The 24,666-nt window shown below is 37.0% G+C and overlaps 4 protein-coding genes across 4 annotated transcripts; 2 read left to right on the forward strand and 2 right to left on the reverse strand.

The window, feature by feature from the left end:
• Window positions 1-495: 495 nt before the first annotated feature.
• On the reverse strand, window positions 496-21,218 carry LOC114522273 (ATP-dependent RNA helicase DDX24-like). The gene is made up of 16 exons (XM_028542923.1): window positions 20,916-21,218; window positions 20,129-20,240; window positions 6,983-7,146; window positions 6,136-6,327; window positions 5,713-5,823; window positions 5,228-5,351; window positions 4,946-5,038; window positions 4,735-4,853; window positions 4,143-4,312; window positions 3,869-3,980; window positions 3,319-3,436; window positions 2,547-2,643; window positions 2,388-2,465; window positions 1,658-1,722; window positions 1,493-1,591; window positions 496-983 (listed from the first exon to the last, which is right to left on the reverse strand). Exons 1-16 carry the CDS (start codon window positions 21,114-21,116, stop codon window positions 892-894), a joined length of 1,947 nt encoding a protein of 648 aa, XP_028398724.1. The 5' UTR covers window positions 21,117-21,218; the 3' UTR covers window positions 496-891.
• On the forward strand, window positions 13,238-15,008 carry LOC114522275 (DELTA-alicitoxin-Pse2b-like). Its single transcript, XM_028542925.1, has one exon. The coding sequence runs from the start codon at window positions 13,335-13,337 to the stop codon at window positions 14,757-14,759; it is 1,425 nt and encodes a 474-aa protein (XP_028398726.1). The 5' UTR covers window positions 13,238-13,334; the 3' UTR covers window positions 14,760-15,008.
• On the forward strand, window positions 16,750-19,047 carry LOC114522274 (DELTA-alicitoxin-Pse2b-like). Its single transcript, XM_028542924.1, has one exon. It carries the CDS (start codon window positions 17,032-17,034, stop codon window positions 18,454-18,456), a length of 1,425 nt encoding a protein of 474 aa, XP_028398725.1. The 5' UTR covers window positions 16,750-17,031; the 3' UTR covers window positions 18,457-19,047.
• Window positions 21,219-21,831: 613 nt separating the features above from the next.
• LOC114522380 (protein YIPF4-like) lies at window positions 21,832-24,368 on the reverse strand. Its single transcript, XM_028543050.1, has 5 exons — window positions 24,067-24,368; window positions 23,489-23,660; window positions 23,325-23,402; window positions 22,696-22,809; window positions 21,832-22,353 (listed from the first exon to the last, which is right to left on the reverse strand). Exons 1-5 carry the CDS (start codon window positions 24,366-24,368, stop codon window positions 22,216-22,218), a joined length of 804 nt encoding a protein of 267 aa, XP_028398851.1. The 3' UTR covers window positions 21,832-22,215.
• Between the last annotated feature and the right edge of the window lie 298 nt (window positions 24,369-24,666).

Consider the following 24,666-nt stretch of genomic DNA (forward strand, 5'->3'; position numbering starts at 1 on the left):
TTTACATAGGACAAGCATTTGACCATTAAAACAGCGTGGTTATCCATTTCAAAATATTTGACATCATAACCAAAGCACGGTTATATTGTTTAATGTTTGTATATGGGCACGAAACATGCTGGAAACTTTACATAGGACAAGCATTTGACCATTAAAACAGCGTGGTTATCCATTTCAAAATATTTGACATCATAACCAAAGCATGGTTATATTGTTTATTGTTTGTATATGGGCACGAAACATGTTGGAAAGTTTACATAGGACAAGCATTTGACCATTAAAACAGCGTGCTTCAATATCAATTCAATATCAATGTATGTATAAAGGCCGCTGATCTATACAAATATAGTTTAGTATTAATAGGTCAGTGCATGCGTAGGTCTTCAGAGAAATGGGATTTATATTATAAGATTACTTTGTGCTCACCAAAAATTCTTTTTCATGCATGTGTTGAAGAAGTATGTTTTGCATCTTGGCGCATAGCTTGTGAGAGTAAAACTTGAAATCCATCTCATTTAAAGTGGTTCTAAATTTAAAGCGATAATGATGTGACGTAATTACCGAAAAGGTCCATTATGACACGCTAAAGAATGTCCAGAGCTTCAGTTTGGGTTTTCAGATAAAACCAATACGATTTCTCCAATTTCCCGAGCATGAATATTGGTTGTAACTTATATATACTTATATATACTTATATATACTTATATATACTTATATATACTTATATATACTTATATATACTTATATATATCACTATTGATTTGGATAGTCTCACTGTTTTTATACCGTGTCGAATCTCTTTTAAAAGTTACTTGGCGAACTGCGAAGCATATTGTTCAGGCATTTGAGCATGAAAGTTGTATATCAGCTGAATACTCCACTTGTCGAGAGCTATCTCTTGTTTTTTCTTTTTTTCACTGCGGCTTTTTTGACATCTTTATGGCCGGGTACAACCTCTCCATTTTCTTTCAGATTTTGGGCATCTGTAAAAAGTGACGCGCATGCAGGTGATAAGCACGATTGGACTGAATATTGGTGCATCCTTAATGATGAGCCCTTAATTTAAGAAGTGGAATCCAGAAAATCGAGTAGGGCAATTCACATATCGAATCTGAAATGCAAGCATGGAAATCCGGAATCCAAGGATTGGATACCGGAATCTAAGTGTGGAAATCCGGATTCAAACGTCTGGAATCCGGAATTCAAATATCCCTTGGGTTAGCTTGCATAGGGCCAAAGCATACTCGAAAATTTTCAGAAATCACATTGCAGAAATCACATAAACTACAATTACTACATCTTCCAATTCGATACATTTGCCTTAAAATACGTGACTGCTTAGTCACACGCATAGGGGCAAGAATACTGAGCTTGGGAAATTGCAGAACACTACTGAAAAAACCCTTTGGCGACTACTAAAAACAGTTTTGGCCTAACCATAGGCATCGGTAAAAATATGACCGATGCGCGGTGGCCTGAGTTCTATACTTACATCGCATTCCAGCTGTTTGTAACTTTCCTTCTTTTGTCGGATATTTGCCAACAAATCCTGATGAAGCCAGGGGTATGTCAAGCAGTGCGTTTAACTCCGCTGAAAATAAAAAAGATCATGAATGTTGGCTTGCCTGAATTCCCATAAGAATTTTTTATTCCGTACCTTTTTTGCCGGACAATCTCTCTTTCATCACTCGCTGTTCCCGCGAATCTCCCAAATCCTCTAATCTAACTAAATGTTAAGAGAATGCAAGAACAATAAAACCACTCAACAATAATAACAATACTGTCAAGAAATCCTGACTAAAAAAACTATGAACCCGGTTCTAAAAAAGCGAAACATAATTTCAGTCTATAGCACGTGACGCACACGTGCGTTCTGAATGGTCGAATCAGGTCATCCAAAACACGAAAACTTGATTCGCTGATGGAAATCAAATTAGAAACATTTTTTGTTGTTATTTTAGAGAACAATTACTTAATGGATTCCAGTGCTTGGATGGCCTGCTTGGATCTAAACACTTGGGAATGTTGCTTGAGTTAAGAAAAGCTCGAAAAATCACTCGCTTAGGCTCGTGTTTCGCGCGCTTTCTTAACTCTCGCAACCGATTCCCGCATGCTTGGACCAGACCATCCATTAGGTAATGGCTCACTGAAGAATTTTTGGAATTAAAATATTAAAATTAATGAAACATTCGTTATATAGCCTAGAACAAACTCATGATTGTGTTAGTTAGGCAATAATCAGCAGTCACTCAGACTAGCGGCAATGGAACAACACACAATGGCATCAAAAACGTCTACAGAAACCGTGCAAAGCAACAAATCAGTCTTACACTAACAGAACTGCACTAATCTACCCTAGTTTCACTGCACACACGAAGTAAGGATACAAATCTTCGTCAATTTCAAGTTCGGCCTCTTTTGCGTTGTTCAAAAACCAATCGTTGCTCCATTTCTTTTTGCGGAATCTTGAATAAACCAAACCATCGAAAATGAAAACATTAAACAACAAGACAGAGCTGGGACTAAGTATCATATTAAACACGTACTGATGTTCTTCCTTATCAATCGTTCTCGCTAATGAAACCCGTTTTCTGATTTCGTTCAAATATTCTATGTCGACTGGAAAGTCTGGTGGTTCATTGTCTAGAAATGTTAAACAGAAAGTTCAGATTAGAATTCATATTTTAAGAATTAGATATAAGATATAAACTAGATATAAACTAGATAATCTGTTGGAAATTGTGCGGCTATGGGATAATTATCATAATGCATACAAACGTCATAGGTATAAATTAATACTGAGGATCAATAATAAGTAAGAAAGGTAATTACGGACAGATTGGAAGTGGAAGTGACGTTCAACTTAAGAGTATCAAATAGCGATTGTGATAGTGAATGTGAGTTAGCGTTTTTACTTTACTCTTTATTATGAAAAGTTAAACTATAATTGTGATTGTGTTGGTTTAACATAGCCTCTAACGGCATTCCCAACAAACTCTTAACAATTCCCTATTTATTACTTGCCAAGAACGGTCTAACTAGAAAGGCGGGAACTAGTAGCGTGTTGATTGGCTCCTTAGCGGTCGTTATAATCAAGATAACAGAACCCTGAACTTTGGCGGGAAAATTTGAAATTTACATTTCCCCACTGAAAAACATTTTCGAAAACAACTGTTGTTTCTTCGTTTTATCTTAGTAGCCATTAAGAATTTGAAGAACATTTTTTCGCGAGGTAATTTTGATGTTCTGAATTGAATTGGAATAAAATAGACATAAGAAATAAAAAAATAAATATGTATTTAGTTGACAACGACTGACCTTTCTTTAGGCCTTTCCAGATTTTCTCATACGACCGCAGGTCATCAGGACCAATTAGTAACAGGCTCAGACCTTCGTTTTGAATTCTCGCTGTCCGGCCGCTTCGATGGACATACACCTGTAAAACGATTGTGAATTAAACCATTTAGCCTTTTCGCCTCCTGTTTCGATAATTCGCGATGTTGTTAATCCAGTGCAGAGGCGTAGCCAGCTTGACGATTTTGTCCCGCTATGTAAATTTCGAGTTATTATAATTATTCATTTCCTTAGAAATTTATTGTTTTCACAGTCAGTGAACACCAAAATATTAGCATAGCGGGACAAATCGTCAGGCTGGCTACGCCACTGACCCAGTGTACTTGTTACAAACTGTCACAGGACATACTGGATATATTGATAAACAGGATTTACCAACAACATAAATGCTACGCTGTGCGACAAAGCCAAAATAATAACCTGTATATATACAAGCCCTATCTCCCTATAGTCCTACAGGGCAAACTGTGCAAACAACATGTTAGGAAAAACTTGACTGCCGAAAGTTACAGACCTCAGCATTCTTTGGTATTTGATAATGAATCACGTGTTGCACTCCTTTGATATCCAGGCCCCTCGCGGCGACATCTGACGCCAAAAGCAACCCATCGGCACGTGACTTGAACCTGAAGAAAATTTTCGGTTAAGAGTAACGAGATGTTTTCTCGGTTGAAAGGACCTGGTGGGGGGGGGGAGGGGTGAGGTCATTACTAACCTATTAGGACTGTAATGGGCCTACAAAATCACAAAATTGAATCACTTTAATTGTAAAATTTAGAAGCACAAACCGGTCAAGATTCTTTAGTCTTTGCCGCTGTTGTATACCAGCATGCAATGCGAGCGGGGCGAGTTTGAGGAGGTTCAATATTGACAGAAGACGTCTTAATGTATCGATGGTATTGACAAACACAAGAGTCCGCTTCGGGTATTTCTTTAGAAAGTAGTAAAGATATACGTCCTGGCGGAGAGAATTGATAACTATTAGCAAAACCAACATCTTGTTAGCAATCTTCTGTTTGCATTTTCTTCTTGAGGATCATAATATTTTGATCTATTGCTACCCTAACATTTACACCATGATTTGTAATCATTGTAAGGAAAGAGAAAACCGTTTTCAAGCATGAATAAATACATGATTGCCTAAGATATGAATTTGACACAAAACATTTGGAAACAACATTTTCACAAATTTTCAAAACCATTCCAATGTATAACTTCATACAAAATTTTGGAAAAATATTTTTAAAAACTTTAATAACATTTTAATGGCAAAGACATAAATTTTATACAAAACATTTCGTAACAAAATTTTCACATATTTTCATAAAATGTCAGTAACTACACATAACAAAAATAACAAAACTCGATAGTAAGACTCGCCTTGTCTTGAACAGAACACATGAGTTTGGCCTCAGTTAAACTTTCAACCGTGAGACCTTTTCGCGTTAAGTCGATTACTTTTGATTTCTCTCGCAAACCAATCTTCTTTAACAACGTATCTGAGGCAAAAATAAAAAAGTGCGGGTTTGCATTTCATATTTATCCGCGTATATAATTATTCGACAATTTCACATCACATCGAATTCCTTACCAAAGTTATCTTTGTTGTTCTTTTTGGAGGTAGACGAGTACGTTAACGTGGCAGAAAAAACAAATTTCTGTAATTTTGACAACATTTTTTCGGCTGCGAAAAACAATTTGGAAATACTTGTGAGTCAAGATTCAGGCAGTTTAATACTGTCCTTCCTCGCACAACTTCCTAATTTGTAAGCTTTGCCTGAAGGACTAAAACTGCTTGCGCAGAATACGTCGCAAATAGAGAAAGTTTAATAACCTTTTCTTTCGTCTGAAATAAACTATTGTTAAAACTTACAGCTGATATTAATCTTGTCCATTAAGAAAGACAGCTCTTGGTAATGTCCTTCTTGGATCATTCTATCTGCTTCGTCGATTACCAATGATTGCAAATTGCTTACGTTTGACAAATGTTGTTGTCCCTACAATGATGGATGAAAAGTTTAAAGAGAAAAGTCAAAACTGAAATTTGCATTGGTAAATCCCGTGTTCTGATTGGTTTGCAGCGAGTATCAGTGTTTAAAACCACTGTTTTAGATCCCTTGAATATTTCTACCAAATACTTTCAAACTTATAGGATTTCCGTTAAAAATCCCAACTGTGGTACAGAAAATTTCACATGGTAAACAAGCTCTAAGTCTTTCATGATTATGTTCACCAAATGGTTATTTTCTCTATTCAATATTATTTTTCAATATTATTCATGCATAAAAGGTCTATTTCTCTCTTATATTTTTGTGCAAACGTTTGTCACAATGGATAATATAATACAGCAGCATATACCTGTTCAATCAAATGCCACAGACGTCCTGGAGTTCCTACAACGACCTCAGGTGTCCCCCTGAGTACTCGTTGCTGCTTCTCTTCAGACATTCCGCCAACTATGCACGCAACCTGCAGAAAAAACGCAGGGAAGATAAGCCGGACGCACACGCTACATTTTTACTTCGAGTGATTTTGATTTCAATGCATGTTAAGACGAACGCAAAGCCCGACCGTTAAATGATCTGTTGGGTACCTGACCGCCGACAATGGCCATTGCCGATGAGAACTAGGCTTTAGAGGTGCCATCCTCACTAACCGCACAGTATTTTGCTCCAGGCGGAGTAAACGCCTGAGTAGGCGTCTTGTTATATATAATTATGTAAACAAAAGCTTTGTTCACGTTCTGAATTGCCATATTTTATGAAATACTGTGTACTGTACCTTGATTGACAAAGTTTTTGCAACATCCTGAAGATTCTTGTGCACCTGCAATGCTAGTTCACGTGTGGGAGCTAGGATAAGCGCCCGCACTCCTTGATCATTTTCTTTAATGTCCGAACCCTTTTGCCTTAGTTTTGCTTCCAATATCCTTTGCAACACCGGGATTCCGTAGGCTAACGTCTTACCCGAACCCTAAATTGGAACGTGGAAATACTCTTCAAGTATCGAACCTAAAGACCATAATATACGAGAGAAGAAATTTTGCTGCGGCTTGGAACAAAACGGCTTCACGGAGTAATGTGGAAATGGTTGTTATAGAAATAGCATTTATAAAATAACATGCATATAACGTGTGTTCTGATTGCTCGAAGCCCGTGTTTGGATCAGGTCATCCAAAGACGAAAATTTAATTTTAATGCATGGAAATCAAACTTGGGACGCTATCTTGTTGTGGACGCTAACAATTACGTAATGGTTTCCCGTGTTTGGATGGCGTGATCCAAGCACTTGGGAATGTTGGAGGTAGATTATCAGCACTAGCTTGGCTTCGGTAGTCTGGAACAACCCAAAAACAAACACCGTACAACTTCCCATGGTAACTATATGCACCATAAACGTGTGTTCTGTATATGGGCATAATTTTCATGGGAAGTTGTGCAATCTTTTTTTCCGATTCTTTAAACAAAACAAGATCGAAAAATATATTCCAATCCATGCCTTTACAAGGGGACTGATATATTTATTTACCCAAACAATATTATATGTCACATTGTGGAGGCTATGGTTAACCTTAACCCGATCTCGCGTCACCATATACACTTATACCATATTATAATCCATAACTTACAGTTTCCGCCGCACCAATGATGTCCATTCTACTCTGGATTGCTGGTGGTATGGCTTTTCTTTGAATCATTGTTGGTTCTTGGAAACCCAAGTCAAGTAAACGCTTCCCAATCTGGATATGAGTACCAAGATATGTCCATTCGCTTTCAACTTCCACACCTATATCTGGTTGCAATTTTAAAATAGGTTAACGGTGGCTATGTTAATACATTATAATAATAATGGCCGTCTTTGGCTAAAGAATTACAACGGTACGGAGTTGCAAAAAAGCTGCGGGTACGCGGGTACCACCAGGAGGAATGTTTGCTTTGAATGAGGTTTGTGAGAAAGGTTCAAAGTTGAACACTCTAATTGATCACATGCATGTACCAAAAAACCAAATATTTCTTTATGCTGGTTGCCACTTGACTCAGTGAGGTAACGTCATTTTGAGGAAGGTTTTCAAAACTTGAAATCCTACCGAAGAAAGGTTGATCTCTTTTTGCAACTCTGCGGTATCACAAATATAGAATATGAAAATTTTACATCAGTATTTAAAATATAAAAAAAATATAAAAAGTGTATAAAATTTTATCAACCAATGTTTATATTATATTAAAAGAGAAAACAACTTCCTAAAATATACATGGAAATATGACCATTTTAGTTATTATTAGTTATTACTATGTTCATTAGAATATTACAATGACATTCATATGACAAGATTACAGTTACCACTTATTTACTGCGAACGAAGGAAACATTATGTTTTGTGGCTGCACTGAAATACAACAGGACCGGTCTGGCCGTTTTACTGATGTATATAGGAAGGCGCCCATAGATTCCAAATTTTGCTTTCATGCAGAATTAAATTTATATGCTTCTGAAAAGTGAAAATTTGCGTCGCTTTGCCGCATCGCACCCTGTCTGTGTCGACATTAAATTATGCACATCAAATTCAAGCCAGGAAGAATTGAAAAAAAATGTATCAATGTATTTACGGATTCTTCATCGGGAGAAGTATGTCACAAAATCGTAACTGATTTACCCCCAGGCACCCACCTATTCGCAATAATGGCCATCCTAAATTACAGAGTAAACTGCTCTTGTCTTACAACTGTAACTTTTGTCTCATTTGTTCTGTTTGTTCGTGAACACCTAGTGCTGTTCTGCATGGCAGTCAGGAAACTATACATGTATGGTGTGAAGCTGTAATATATGCGGCCTGTAAATATTTTTACAAAGCCGTTGTTTGGAGTCTTTGTGCCCCAAATAGGGATGATTGAAACTACTTGCCAAAAGAATATTTCGAAATCAACCCTGATGAATTAAGACACTAGACCGGAGTGTCGAAACGTGAGGTCGTGAATGTAATTTCTGCATGCATGGTGATTATTTATTCAAAAGCAGTCAGCGATAATTCCGATGTTTTTCTGGATTGTCCTATTTTTAAAAGTTCCCAATTTGTGAATTTCCTGTTCTCAAGATATACCTCTTACAGTTGATACAAGCAGGTCAACAACCCTTATAATTGAAGTCAATATAATGTCAACAACACTTTATATACATGACTGTCTTCGTACACATGAAGTCATTTATGAAGCTTTGTATATAAAGACAAGTCATGTATAAAGAGATTTTATTTATCGTCTTTGGCAAAAGAATTACAATTAACGGTATCACAAATTTAGAAAATTACGATTTTAAAAATATAAAAATATATAAAAAGTGTATAAAATTTTATCAACTATATGTTTATATTATATTAAAAGAGAAAACAACTTTCTAAAATATACATGTAAATATGACCATTTTAGTTATTATTAGTTATTACTATGCATGTTCATTAGAATATTACAATGCAATTTATATGACAAAATTACAATGACATTTGTATGAACAAACCTGGTAATGTATTCACTGCACGCATGCAGGTGAAGCTACGGTATCGCAAGTGACAAGCTTTGAACTAGAATCTATACCAGAATTGATATTTATATCTATTATTTTTCTACTGAGAGAGATTTTATATCTTTTATAAGACAAGTCAAACAATTATTGTTGAACAATGCTAGAGAAGGATTATTATTATGCATTCATGCATAGTGAATAGATTTCAATCTAACATTTCCTATTTATTTTAATATTCTATATAATTGTAATATAATTTAGCTTTTATAACATTTATACTATAGTATATTGAAGATGTAGAGCTACAATGTAGAGATGCTTCAATTAAACCGTTATTATTATTATTATTATTATTATTATTACTGCATGTGTCTAAAAACCAACACAGACAGGACACGATTTGGTAACCCGGCGGGATTTTTAATAATATTAATGCTAGTAGATTTCTTAACGAGAATACATTTTGACTGCTCTAGCATCCATAGGCCGCTTTACATTAAACGGCCAAAATGGTCAGACTGGTCAAATTTGGAATTGAAATAGAGTTGAAACGTGGGGTCGTGCATGAATGTAATTTCTGTATGGTGATTACTTATTCAAAAGCAGTTAGCGATAATTCCATGTAAAATGTTTCCTGCCCTATTTTTAAAAGTTCCCATTGTGAATTTCCTGTTCTCAAGATAACCCCGCGGGCTTAAAGCTGATACAAGGTCAACAACCCTTGAAGTCAATATAATGTCAACAACACTTCATATACATGACTGTCTTTGTGCATATGAAGTCATTTATGAACGTTTGTCACGTGATGTACAAAGACAAGTAACGTATAAAGGGTCGAAGTAATGTATGAAGGGTCGATGTAATGTATATAAAGGGTACCTTGAGAACGTAACAGGAAATTCAAGAATTGGGAACTTTTGAAATAGGGCAAGCCAGGAAAACATCGCAATTATCGCTGCTCCGCTTTTGATTAAGTAATCAGCAAAAAAAAATTACATTCATGCACGACCCAACGTTTCGACACTCCAGTCAAATGTCTTCGTCAGGGATGATTTTGTGTCGAAACTTTGATCCATACTCTCAACATGACGTCACCTGCCAATCAGATGATTTAAGGTCGACATCGTCGCCTATTCCAAAAGTTCCCAATTCCTGAATATCTTTGTTCTCAAAATAACCTTTGAAGTCAGTACAAGATCAACAACCCTTGATACTCATGTATGAAAGGTTGTTGACTTTGTATTGACTTCAAAGGGTATCTTTACAACAGGATATTAAAGAAATGGGAACTTTTGTAAAAGAACAACCAAGGATAACATCGAAATTATCGGGAACAGGGAAGAGCGTCAAGTATAAATACGGCACTTCTGTCCACAACTTTCATAACACCAACAATCTCTGAGACAACACATATAACCATGGCGTTCTTGTGTTTCCTGATAATCTGTTTGTTCGGTTCCCTTGAAGTCAGCGCTGGTGGTATTAATGACATCTTTTTATCGAGGTCCATTTACGTTCCTGACCACGACGTGCTCGGAATAATCAGCGAAAGCATTTTCAGCAATTCCAAAATCTACAAGCCATTACCTGCTCACTGTTACCACGAAACCCCAGTTCATCAATCCCATAAATTTTTCACATTTTACCGAGATACGGCATCCTTTTATTCGTCAATTGCAAGGAGTGTAAACCTCGGCGCGTCGTTAGAAAGCGATTTCAGCCTACAGGCAACACTGAAAATCCAATCGAAAAATGTCGCCGGTTCTAGTAACGAAGTCTCTGGAAACGAGTTGGTGATTTTCGCAAAATCAATGAGCTTCGCGGTGGAAAAGTCGTGCTTGGTCGAACCCGAAGCATTTACAAATGAGTTTCTTTCAGATCTGCGTCGGCTGCCGACAGAGATTCACTCGCCTTGGTTGGAAAGCTCTTGGCGGCTGTACGAGACTTTCCAATCAAAATATGGCAGTCACGTTTTGACTGAAGTTACAACGGGGTCCGAAATTGATCAAAGATCCTTTGCCAAGTTCTCAGAATCATACACCGAGAGAGATTTCCAAGTGAAATCATGCCTGGGATTGGCTGGACCAGTGCCTATTGGAAAAATTGGTATTGACATTTGCGGGAACATTACGGAGGAAGAAAAAAATCGCGTGAGCAAGCTTGAAATGACGACTACAACGACTGTCAATGGCGGCACGAAAGAGACTCGCAACAGGCTCTTGACGAATCGGAGTAAAGAATTGATTGAACAATTTTTAAACGAAGCGAACACGACTAAAACACCAATCCGCTACAGGCTCGACCCCATTTGGAACATCATAAAACAAAGTTACATCGGCGTGTCTGACGATTTCATCAGAGGCGTCAATATGGAGTCGTATTATCTCGGTTTTTTGAACTATGGGTGCCCGTTTCAAACCAGCGGCGGGCAAATTTTGCAACAATTTACCACAACGGCTTCAAGTACCCCGGAAATTCCTGACTACGAATGCACCTTAGCCCCAGAGGGCTGTCACAGTGATCATGACTGTCATTATCAGATTGGAATCTGGTGCGGATGTGAAGGCGATTCCTGTGTCAGATACAAGGACAACACACTGGATACCGGCAAAACTAAAACAACTGCGTACATAAATCATGAAAAGTGGGATTGGAAGGGATGCACATGGAAAGTTGCTGGATTTACTTGTAAATGCGGTGACGAAAGAACGGAACGAAGAAGGGTGTGGCCAGGTGATGCTGGTCAGAATGAGATTCTCTACCATGCTCATAACCAGATGATGCTGAAATACAATCTTCAGACTCAAGACCAAGATGGTATAAAGAATAGAGAAGACCTTTAATAATGATTGACTTTTGATTTATTTACCTTATTCAACAACAATTTTTAGTGTAGCTTTTAAATAACTTTTTTTCTTGAGTTTTGTCAACTTGTATAACACGGAAGGAACTCTTAAAGGCGTGATTTATAGCTTGAGTATAATTGTTGTAGAGCATGTCTTAACATTTCTAGTGCACGCCGGTGATGTTTGCCAATTTTTAATTCAATAAAAATATTTCAAATTTCAAACCTCCAGATCTTCAAAGACGGCCTATTTTAGCATGAATAACTCCAAATATTTAGAAATAATTCAGCATGTGTTGTTTGACAAATAAACTTGAATTTGATGTGGTCTTTTTTACCAATAACGAAGCATTATAACCAACTTTCTAACAAAGCATTCTAACCAAAATTGCAAATTTTATTGGGGGGGGGGGGTGTCGCATCCCTCATACCGTGTCACATTGCCCCACCATCACATCCCTGGTGCACATTCTTGTTAAAACGACAGCGGGGTGATATATTAGTCTAGAGGCCTGTTGTAGTGATAAATATAGAATAGTATTTACACTAGCTTCTCTCAAACTCACAAAACTATATACTGTGAGATTTTAGATAAATGCAGACTGTATTGGGTACTTATAAGAACTAATATGAATTTACAGAATTATAATTTAACCAAGGAGCAGTGTCTTCATATATGTGGTATAAAAACTGCAGAAAATACATAAAAAACTTTGACCCAAGAGCCTTCGTCAGGAGAATTGCATATATAGCGAGGTCATACTAACTCTCCTGACCAAGGCTATTAGATTCAAATGTCTATTTTAGGACAGTTGTTATACGACATTTGGTGCTTAATTATATAATTACTGGATGGTTTATACAATGGATAGAGTTGCTTCCACTGATTGCAGAAGTAGCCTTGAATATATTAATCTGAGTCTTTGTGTCCTAAATTAAATAGGGATGATGGAAGCTACTTGACACAAACAAGGATATTTATATCAGGGGACAGTTGTTCAAATGTAGTTTAGCACTAACCCCGGGTTAAATTTTAATTGATCCAGTGTTTTAGTTTATGTGCTTCAGAACCAGTGTTCGTTTAAAAACTTATAGAAAGCATGACTTCTATCGGTCCAGAAATTATTTATGAAAAAAGATATTAAATTTTGGACACAATGACAAGGGATTAAAAAATTTATTTAAAGATTTGCTTTAATCCAGGGTTACCCAAACCGGCTTTTAAACAATCGGCCCCTGATTGGCAGATGCCGTCATGTTGAGAGTATATATGGATCAAAGTTTCAACACCAAATCACCCCTGACGAAGACATTTGACCGGAGTGTCGAAACGTCGGGTCGTGAATGTAATTTTTGTGTGCTGATTACTTAATCGAAAGCAGATTAGCGATAATTGCAATGCTTTCCTGAATTGCCCTATTCCAAGAGTTTCAAATTCTTGAATTTTCCGTTTTCAAGGTACCCTTGAAGTTATTTAAAGCAAGGTCAACAACCCTCCACGCTTGACTTGTAAAGGTACACAAAGCGGTTGCAGAAAGAGTGTTAGAATACAAATACGTACACGGCACTTCTGTCCACAACTTTCATAACACCAATAATTTCCAAGACAACACATATCATGATGTTCTTGTGTTTCCTGATAATCTGTTTGTTCGGTTCCCTTGAAGCCAGCGCTGGTGGCATTAATGATACCTTTTTATCGAGGTCTATTTACGTTCCTGACCACGACGTGCTCGGATTAATCAGCGAAAGCATTTTTAGCAATTCCAAAATCTACAAGCCATTACCCAGTTTCTGTTTCCACGAAACCCCAGTTCATCAATCCCATAAATATTTCACATTTTACCGAGATACGGCATCCTTTTATTCGTCAATTGCAAGGAGTGCAAACCTCGGCGCGTCGTTAGAAAGCGATTTCAGCCTACAGACAACACTGAAATTCCAATCGAAAAATGTCGCCGGTTCTAATAACGCAGTCTCTGGAAACGAGTTGGTGATAATCGCAAAATCCACGAGCTTCGCGGTGGAAAAATCGTGTTTGGTTCAACACGAAGCATTTACAAATGAGTTTCTTTTAGATCTGCGTCGGCTGCCGACAGAGATTCGCTCGCCTTGGTTGCAAAGCTCTTGGCGGCTGTACGAGACTTTCCAATCAAAATATGGCAGTCACGTTTTGACTCAAGTTACAACGGGGTCCGAAATTGATCAAAGATCCTTTGCCAAGTTCTCAGAATCGTACACCGAAAGAGATTTCCAAGTGAAATCATGCCTGGGATTGGCTGGACCAGTGCCTATTGGGAAACTTGGTATTGACATTTGTGGGAACATTACGGAGGAAGAAAAAAATCGCGTGAGTAAACTCGAAATGACGACTACCCTGACTGTCAATGGCGGCACCGAAGAAACTCGCAACAGGCTCTTGACGAATCGGACTGAAGAATTGATTGAACAATTTTTAAACGAAGCGAACACGACTAAAACACCAATCCGCTACAGGCTCGACCCCATTTGGAACATCATAAAACAAAGTTACATCGGCTCGTCTGACGATTTTATCAGAGGCGTTAATATGGAGTCGTATTACCTCGGTTTTTTGAACTATGGGTGCCCGTTTCAAACCAGCGGTGGGCAAATTTTGCAACAGTTTAACACAACGGCTTCAAGTACCCCGGAAAATCCTGACTACGAATGCACCTTAGCCCCAGAGGGCTGTCACAGTGATCATGACTGTCATTATCAGTTTGGAATCTGGTGCGGATGTGAAGGCGATTCCTGTGTCAGATACAACCATACCACATTGGATACCGGCAAAATTAAAACAACTGCGTACATAAATCATGAAAAGTGGGATTGGAAGGGATGCACATGGAAACATACTGGATTTACTTGTAAATGCGGTGACGAAAGAACGGAACGAAGGAAGGTGTGGCCAGGTGATGCTAGTCAGAATGAGATTCTCTACCATGCTCATAACCAGATGATGCTGAAATACAATCTTCAGACTCAAGACCAAGGTGGTGTAAAGAATAGAGAAGACCTTTAATAATGATTGACTTTTGATTTATTTACCTTATTCAACAACAATTTTTAGCGTAGCTTTTAAATAACTTTTTTTCTTGAGTTTTGTCAACTTGCATAGCACGGAAGGAACTCTTTTGCCATTTTTAATTCAATAAAAATGTTTCAAATTACAAACCTCCAGATCTTTAAAGACGGCCTATTTTAGCATGAATCACTCCAAGTATTTAGAAATAATCCAGCATGTGTTGCATATTTGACAAATAAACTTGAATTTGATGTGGTATTTTTTATCAACAACAAAGCATTCTAACCAACTTTTTAAAATTGCAAATTTTTTTTTTGGGGGGGGGGAGGTGTGTCGCATCCGCTATACTGTGTCACATCGCTCCACAATCACATCCCTGGTGCACATTAATTGTAAAACCACTGCGGGGTGATATATTAGTTTATATAATAACGTAAAGAATTCAAGCAATTTCATTGGTCGAGAGCCATGATCTATAAGAGGACAGACGCACGGAATGACGTCACAGCAATTTTCTTGTTTTTAAATTGCAAACAAATAATTCAATTAATTTTGGATCTTTTTCAGTTTTATTATATAAAACAAATAGATTACAATGAACCGTTGTCTGTTCAGTTATAGACACACGGTATGACGCCATATGTGATAAGAACAAAAGAGTGACCACTCGCCCCGGCGGCTCGTGGCCACTTTTTTTGTTCTTATCACATATGACGTCATACCGTGTATCTATAACTGAACAGACAACGGTTCATTGTAATCTATTTGTTAAATAGACGAGGGCTGTTGTAGCGATAAATATAGAATAGTACTTAGACCAGCTGCTCTCAAACTCACGAAACTATATACTGTGAGATTTTAGATAAATGCAGACTGCTTTCGGTACTTATAAATAATAACTAATATAAACTAACAGAATTATAATTTAACCAAGGAGCAGTGTCTTCAAATGTGGTATAAAAACTGCAGAAAATACACAAAAAACTTTGACCCAAGAACCTTCGTCAGGAGAGTTGCATATTATATAGCAAGGTCATACTAACTCTCCTGACCAAGGCTCTTAGATTCTAATGTCTATTTTAGGACAGTTGTTATACTACATTTGGTGCTTAATTATATAATTACTGGATGGTTTACAATGGATGGAGTTGCTTCCATTGATTGCAGAAGTAGCCTTGAATATATTAATCCGAGTCTTTGTGCCCTAAATTAAATAGGGATGATGGAAGCTACTTGACACAAACAAGGATATTTATATCAGGGGACAGTTGTTCAAATGTAGTTTAGCACTAACCCCGGGTTAAATTTTAATTGATCCAGTGTTTTAGTTTATGTGCTTCAGAACCAGTGTTCGTTTAAAAACTTATAGAAAACATGACTTCTATCGGCGCAGAAATTATTTATGAAAAAAGATATTAAACTTTGTACACAATGTCAAGGGATTAAAAAATGTATTTAAAGATTTGCTTTAATCCAGGGTTACCCAAACCGGCTTTTAATCAATCGGCTCCTGATTGGCAGATGCTGTCATGTTAAGGGTATTTATAATATAAGTATGATATAACGAGCAATTTGATTGCCTACCGCGCGTGCATTGTGAGGCCATAATGCACGCTTCTGGCTTTTGAAGTTTTTGTTGCTAAGCAACATCTTAAATAACATGTAAGGAGAATTTCATTATTGATCAAATAAATAAATTTTGTTGTTCCCCTATAATTTCTTCTTATATTATAAAAGAATTAAAAAAGCTCGTCGCGTGCCTTTATGGTGTAATAATGCACTCGGGGAAATGTTGGAAGAATACTCGAGAAGCTTGTAAAACACTCGGCTACGCCTCGTGTTTTACAAGCTTCTCTCGTATTCTCCCAACATTCCCCCATCGTGCATTATTACACCATAAAGGCACGCGACTCGTTTTTTAATTCTTAAATATGGAACAAAGTTTCAACACCAAATCACCCCTGACGAAGACATTTGACTGGTCGAAACGTGGGGTCGTGAATGTAATTTTTTTTGCTGATTACTTAATCAAAAGCAGATTAGCGATAATTGTGATGTTTTTCTTGATTGCCCTATTCCAAGAGTTTCAAATTCTTGAATTTCCCGTTCTTAAGATACCCCTTGAAGTTATTTAATACAAAGTCAACGACCCTCCACGCTTGACTTGTAAAGGTACACAAAGCGGTTGCAGAAAGAGTGTTAGAATACCAATACGGCACTTCCGTTCACAACTTTCATAACACCAACAATTCCCGAGACAACACATATCATGATGTTCTTGTGTTTCCTGATAATCTGTTTGTTCGGTTCCCTTGAAGTCAGCGCTGGTGGCATTAATGACATCTTTTTATCGAGGTCCATTTACGTTCCTGACCACGACGTGCTCGGAATAATCAGCGAAAGCATTTTCAGCAATTCCAAAATCTACAAGCCATTACCCGCTTACTGTTTCCATGAAACCCCAGTTCATCAATCCCATAAATTTTTCACATTTTACCGAGATACGGCATCCTTTTATTCGTCAATTGCAAGGAGTGTAAAACTCGGCGCGTCGTTAGAAAGCGATTTCAGCCTACAGACAACACTGAAAATCCAATCGGGAAATGTCGCCGGTTCTAGTAACGCAGTCTCTGGAAACGAGTTGGTGATATTCGCAAAATCAACGAGCTTCGCGGTGGAAAAATCGTGTTTGGTTCAACAAGAAGCATTTACAAATGAGTTTCTTTCTGATCTGCATCGGCTGCCGACAGAGATTCGCTCGCCTTGGTTGCAAAGCTCTTGGCGGCTGTACGAGACTTTTCAATCAAAATATGGCAGTCACGTTTTGACTGAAGTTACAACGGGGTCCGAAATTGATCAAAGATCCTTTGCCAAGTTCTCAGAATCGTACACCGAGAGAGATTTCCAAGTGAAATCATGCCTGGGATTGGCTGGACCAGTGCCTATTGGGAAACTTGGTATTGACATTTGCGGGAACATTACGGAGGAAGAAAAAAATCGCGTGAGCAAACTCGAAATGACGACTACCCTGACTGTCAATGGCGGCACGAAAGAGACTCGCAACAGGCTCTTGAGGAATCGGACTGAAGAATTGATTGAACAATTTTTAAACGAAGCGAACACAACTAAAACACCAATCCGCTACAGGCTCGACCCCATTTGGAACATCATAAAACAAAGTTACATCGGCTCGTCTGACGATTTTATCAGAGGCGTTAATATGGAGTCGTATTACCTCGGTTTTTTGAACTATGGGTGCCCGTTTCAAACCAGCGGCGGGCAAATTTTGCAACAGTTTAACACAACGGCTTCAAGTACCCCGGAAAATCCTGATTACGAATGCACCTTAGCCCCAGAGGGCTGTCACAGTGATCATGACTGTCACTATCAGATTGGAATCTGGTGCGGATGTGAAGGCGATTCCTGTGTCAGATACAAGGACAACACACTGGATACCGGCAAAATTAAAACAACTGCGTACATAAATCATGAAAAGTGGGATTTGAAGGGATGCAAATGGAAACGTACTGGATTTACTTGTAAATGCGGTGACGAAAGAACGGAACGAAGAAAGGTGTGGCCAGGTGATGCTAGTCAGAATGAGATTCTCTACCATGCTCATAACAAAATGCTGCTGAAATACAACCTTCAGACTCAAGACCAAGATGGTATAAAGAATAGAGAAGACCTTTAATAATGATTGGCTTTTGATTTATTTACCTTATTCAACAACAATTTTTAGTGTAGTTTTTAAATAACTTTTTCTTGAGTTTTGTCAACTTGTACAGCACGGAAGGAACTCTTAAAGGCTTGGTGATAATTGTCGTAGAGCATGTCTTAACATTTCGAGTGCACCGCGGTGATGTTTGCCAATTTTTAATTCAATAAAAATATTTCAAACTTCAAATCTCCAGTCCAGGGGTTGGTTGTTCAAAAGGCGTTTAGCTTAAACGATGAAAAAGTTAAAAATGGAAAACCAAATGATCTATTCATTGAACAACTCAGCTGAAATGTTTCGATGTGAATAGTTTAATTGTCAATGGAAGTAAATGCATAAGATGCAGGTTCAGTCATTCACAAGATATATGAGAGTATTTTTAAACTTTGTCCACCGTTTAAGCTGAACGCCTTTCGAACAACCAGCGCCAGATCTTTAAAGAAGGCCTATTGTTTGCATGAATAACTACAAATATTCAGATATAATACAGCATGCGTTGCATCTTTGACAAATTAAGTCGAATTTAATGTTGTATTTTTTTTTACCAAATATAACAAAGCATTTTGACCAGCTTTTTAACATTGGAAATTATTTGGGGGGAGGGGGGGTGTTGCATCACCCCACCATCACATCCTTGGTGCACATTTTTGTTAAAACAACTGCAGGGTGATTTATTAGTAGAGAGGGCTGTTGTTGCGATAAATATAGAATAAAACTTAGACCAGCTGCTCCCAAACTCATAAAACTAAATACTGTGAGATTTTAGATAAATGCAGACTGTTTTGGGTACTTATAAATAATAACTAATATAAACTAACAGAATTATAATTTAACAAGGGAGCAGCATCTTCAAATGTGGTATAACAACTGCACAATTATACAAATGTGGTATAACAACCACTTAATTATATCATTACTGGATGGTTTACAATGGATGGAGTTGCTTCCATTGATTGCAGAAGTAGCCTTGAACATTATGAGCATAGAACAGCTGATTCAGAATTGTGTGAGGGGTCCCCAAAAGAACAAGCAATTGTACAAATATTATAATTATTCACTGGGAAAACATATTTTTATAGACAAAAGAAATTATTTTAATTGACAAGATCAATGAAATCTTTTTTGCTCAGTATTTCTGAGCCAAATTTGTAATCATGCATGGTTGGTATATAATTTTTAAATATGGGTAAATAATATATAAGGATAAGAGATTTAAACCTGGCACCAAAAATAATATCTACAATTAGCCTCAATAGAGCAATTATATACTCATAGGTTTTAGAGATTACTAAAATTTTGTCAAATTTCTGTTTTCAAGTTTTTGTTTTCAAATCTGAGTCTTTTAGAGAATAAAAGGCAGGCTTTGTTCAGGAGCAGTTCTTATTTCAGCTTGGCATTATATAATATTTTGGTTTCAACTTGCATGCAGTTATCATGGTATCTAGATAATGTTTTCTGATAAAGATTTTCAAAAAACCTTCTTTGGTTACATCAATATGCTTTATGCTAATATAGGCCACTTTAATGAAGCACAATTTAAGCCTACTTGGTCTTATAGCAACTATAGAATGCTCTTTATTTTTGCCACAAAAACTAGGGCAAGCAGGCCATCAGGAATGATAACTTCTAACCTTATAACTAAACTAACCTTCATCCAAATTCTCTGTCTCAACATTCACAACATCTTCTCTCTTTTCAATAATTTCTGCTTGTTTTGTTTTCTTCTTCTTTTTGCTCTTTTTCTTACTTGGTTTTGACTTCTACATTAGAATTTAAGCTTGTTTAACTTATAAACTCCTATGAACTTGAAGCTAATATAAATATAAATGATGATAAAGAAGTATTTCAGAAGGTTGACCTGACATTGCAATGCTTGTTACACTTAAATGTAAGTAAATTAGCTTGTAGGTACACCACATAGGTAATTAATACTGCAAAGATTTCGGTCCGTTAACCTGGGCCTGCATCAGTGCAATACCTTCATCTGCAGATTGCACAGTTTGCTGTGTGTGGTGAAAATATTCCCCAATCTTTCACTTTTTCACGTGTGTATGCAATAATTGAGACTCATAATTGAATCTGGAAGGCCTTGTGCACTTGCAAACTCTGCAGTTGGCAATAACGAACACAGACATAGTCATTTTGCCTGTTCAGCACAGTGCTTCCTAAGGCTAAACATGTATATAGATACTCTTATACATGTTGGCAATGCATCAATCATTTTCCACTCTAGGATATAACATAGATTTTTGTTTATTAATACACGAATTCACAAACTCTGATTAGCTAATATCTATGAATAAAATTCTCATGTCCAACAAGTGCCGTCATAATGTAGCATTTAACCTTTTTTTGCATGTTATTAAGGATCCTACTGACTGCCTGGGAAAATAAAATGAATGCCCAGGACTCTAAGTTATAAATCATGAACTTACCGCTATCATACATTCCAAATTTCCGTCATCGTGTTTCATAACTTTTCCGCCAACATCATTCTCTAATTCGTCGCCTTCCAAAACCTCAAGTGAAACAAATCCCTCCATATCACCTTGGAAAAAATCAACTGAATCCAAGCTCACCGGCTTCCATTTGCGTTTTCGTCTCCTCCTATGAGATGCTTTATCAGTGCCCTCCATTATTAGAGTAAAAGAAGTTACAAAAACTATTCGAATAGATATTATTCACAAGGTTAAATTGTGTGAATAGTTGACAAAAAATGAGCACTTTTGTCCGCCATATTGGTTTGAAGGCCTGGCTACTGAGTTAGCTCGTTCAAGACTCCCTAAAGATGAAGGCCGAGCAAATGCTCTGGAGAAACCGTTACTTTTGAGCATTGTTTGTAAATTGTATGATTGTAAAACGTTTTCATTTTAATCAAGCCTATTACTAGCCTCCTCCGCAAGCATCTATCCCAAGCCAAATATGCATTTTTTTAATACAATAAGAGATGTCTGCGGAGAAGGCTAGCCATTACCATGTATTAAGCTATTTATGAAGCCTATAATAATATACAGGTGGAGGACACCCAGGAGTGGATCCAGCACTAGTGCACTAATTTGCATTACAAAACAAAGTAGTTATTTTAGCAGTTTTCTTGTGTCATGCAAATTAGTGCACTAGTGCTGGATCCACACCAGAGGAGGCCTGACCAATCTTATGATGAATGAAATTTATTTTCTCAGGAAGGCCCAAAATTTTACCAGGACCCTCCACAGAATCTTAGAAGAATTATCATAAGATAACGGTTTAATGCTGTATACTCTTATTATTTGCCCTTATAACCATTCATCCAATCAGGAAACGGATATATTATATTATATTTATTATACAAATAGTTTCAAGGTTTCATACAGATCAATACTTATTCTATGAATATATAAATCTTAGCACCCTCCCCCCTCCCACTTAACAATCTTCCATCGTCTATGGATTTACTATAATACATAATTCCATGAGGTAGACAGTAAATACTGAAAAAAATTAATTCATCCCTTTTCATCGCATTAAAATTCTAAAAAGATAGCTCGCATATCAATAGTATGAGACAGATTAGCATGGGCCAAATTTTAAACTACAAACTCTTTACCATAATTTTTCAACATTTTAACTAACTGCTGCTAAATTTCTTTTGTCAGGGATGGGGAGGTGCAGGGCCTGAGTCCTGATGAAAAAAGACCCCAAAGCAGAGTGCTGCTAATTGCACACTATAGGTTCTGAATACATCCCAGTGAATATTTATACACCTGTGTACAGGGAAAATAAATAAATGTACAGTAGAAATATTGGATAAAGCAATAAAAGTTTCTTGTTCTTAAGTTCTTCTTCAACTAACAATGATCCAGCACTGTATGAAGCCCAAACCACACCAAGTAACTAAAAATTTTGAGAAGATTTTAAGGGTCTGAATTACACTGATGCATTGCAGAATAAATTACAATATGTTTTAGCCAGTTCTATAGACAATAAGCACTAACTAAGACATCACATACTCTCGGGCATTATATACAGGTCTGGAGCCAGTTGTTCTTGACTAGTGGACAGACCTAACATAACATCTGAGAACATTTTCCACACAACTGAACTTAAATCTCCTGCACTAAACATGCAATTGCAGACATAAAATCAATATTCAGACTTCAAAAGAAAACTGAATAACTATCCTAGTGCAGAGGATTGCTTTTATTCCAAATGTGAATAAAAAAATTCATCACAAACCTTGATTATTGTGTTAAGAAACGGTATACTGTGAAATACAATCAGTGCCAAAGCCGTTACAATCAGTGGCAATACAGAATAACCAATCACACCAAGACATTGGGAGAATGAGACCTGTCAGAAGTACGCACAGAAATAATATCAAACTGAGGAAAGAACTTTAAATTAAAAGTAGGTATAAATTATAATGCTTTGCAATATGTATTTATTCTCATCTCACCAAAAATCATAGAAAATTTATTATATAGTGAAAGCTATTCTGATGTTTGTTTCCTATTAGATATCACAATAACACAATCAACAAACAGCTTTTGTGCATGTCACAGGGTTTAAAAGGCTAATCTTTACAACATAAATTCATGCATGGATACACTAAACACAGAGCAAGGTCTCATTATAAGAACTAGTATAGGTAGACTGGTTAAAAAAAAAATGGTTTTAAGTCACGAATATTGTTAATTGATCCCAACAAAATGTTCTCTTTCACATTACCGTAAGATTGATAGCTGCAAGCTTATAGTTTAATTTTACTTAAGCCATGCACAAAGCCATCATAAGATGAAGAAGAAACAAGTCAGCCTGTGGTTAACCAGCTTAGCTAATGTAACTACTTCATATGTTATACATACCTCCCCACCAAGTACTCTTGCAAGAAGAAAAATTAACAATGATCCAAAAACCCAAATTGTGATGATCCATGAAACAACCTAAAGTACAAAAGTTTGGTAACTTGACAATCTATACATGAATACGTATGCTGAAGCCTGAAAGAGTTCTGAAAGGAGTTACCAACCCTGAACTGACCATACAGAGCAAGCAATGCATACAACAGCACAACAAATAAAGGTCCCCAGAAATCAGGATTTTGTCTCAACACATCTTTTTGAAAACCAAGTGATGGAAGTGGGAACAGAACACATCGAACTTTGTAGTAAATATCATTCACATCAATGTCCAGCTCTTCCCTACATTTAATATCAATATTAATCAAGTAGCATTATCCACTAGCTGTATAACTGACCCCTTAACTCTATACAACATTTTGCAACAACCAAAGTATATACTCTTTTAAGATTGAATGTTCACTAATACTGGTGTATCCAGGGACCAGGTTCATATGTGTGTGGTGGATTATTTGGTGGAGTGGGGTATTCCCTCACCCCCAGGGGGGTGGAGGGCATACTAACTCTATATGACAATACCTACTATCTACTATCACACTCTAATACCACCCTCTCCTTCCCTTGCATTCATATACTATCCTAGCGTCACCCATCGACTATTTATATTTATATATATATTTTCATATTATAGTACTCTTTCTACTTTCTCTCTACCTTCGAACCATGCAAAGAACGATTGATGACTTACAACAGCGGTTTATCCATGTCGTCGTCATCTCCCGTATCGTCTACTTCTAAAAGCCATGCGAATTTCTTCTTGTTAAAAATACTGCCCAAGTTGTAGGCATTCGAACCAGCATCGCTGTCGGCCGCGTTTGGCTGCTGATTGGTCTCTATGCTTCCAGAGTAATCCACATTAAAGTCTGGCGACGAACTGCGAAACGTAAACTCATCCTGCAAAGGTCTATTAGAGTTGTAAGAATCCGCCGTGTTTTGTTGAGACGAAACGGAATACAAAGGCACTGAAGTTTCTTGTTTTTCGGTCGCCATATTTGTATTTTGTAAACACGTCACCAGTCTCACTGATCTCAATTACGACCTTGTCTGGAGAGACTGGGAGACATATTGCAAATTATGCGTACGTGACACCTTATAGTTTTTACTTATTTATTTATTTATTTGATTGAAGTATAATTTTTATAGATTTTGATACATTTGAGATAATTATGCACATGACCAGTAACACATACATGCAGTGAGATATTAATCTTAGGCAGTTTGCAATTACCATTGCATTAACAATTATAGGCACTATGAAAGCGTAATTCCATTGGAGGTTGTTGTCTTG

The sequence above is a fragment of the Dendronephthya gigantea genome, unplaced genomic scaffold (assembly GCF_004324835.1).
Source record: "Dendronephthya gigantea isolate DGI-Jeju-01 unplaced genomic scaffold, DenGig_1.0 000022F, whole genome shotgun sequence".
Classification (NCBI taxonomy): domain Eukaryota; kingdom Metazoa; phylum Cnidaria; class Anthozoa; order Malacalcyonacea; family Nephtheidae; genus Dendronephthya; species Dendronephthya gigantea.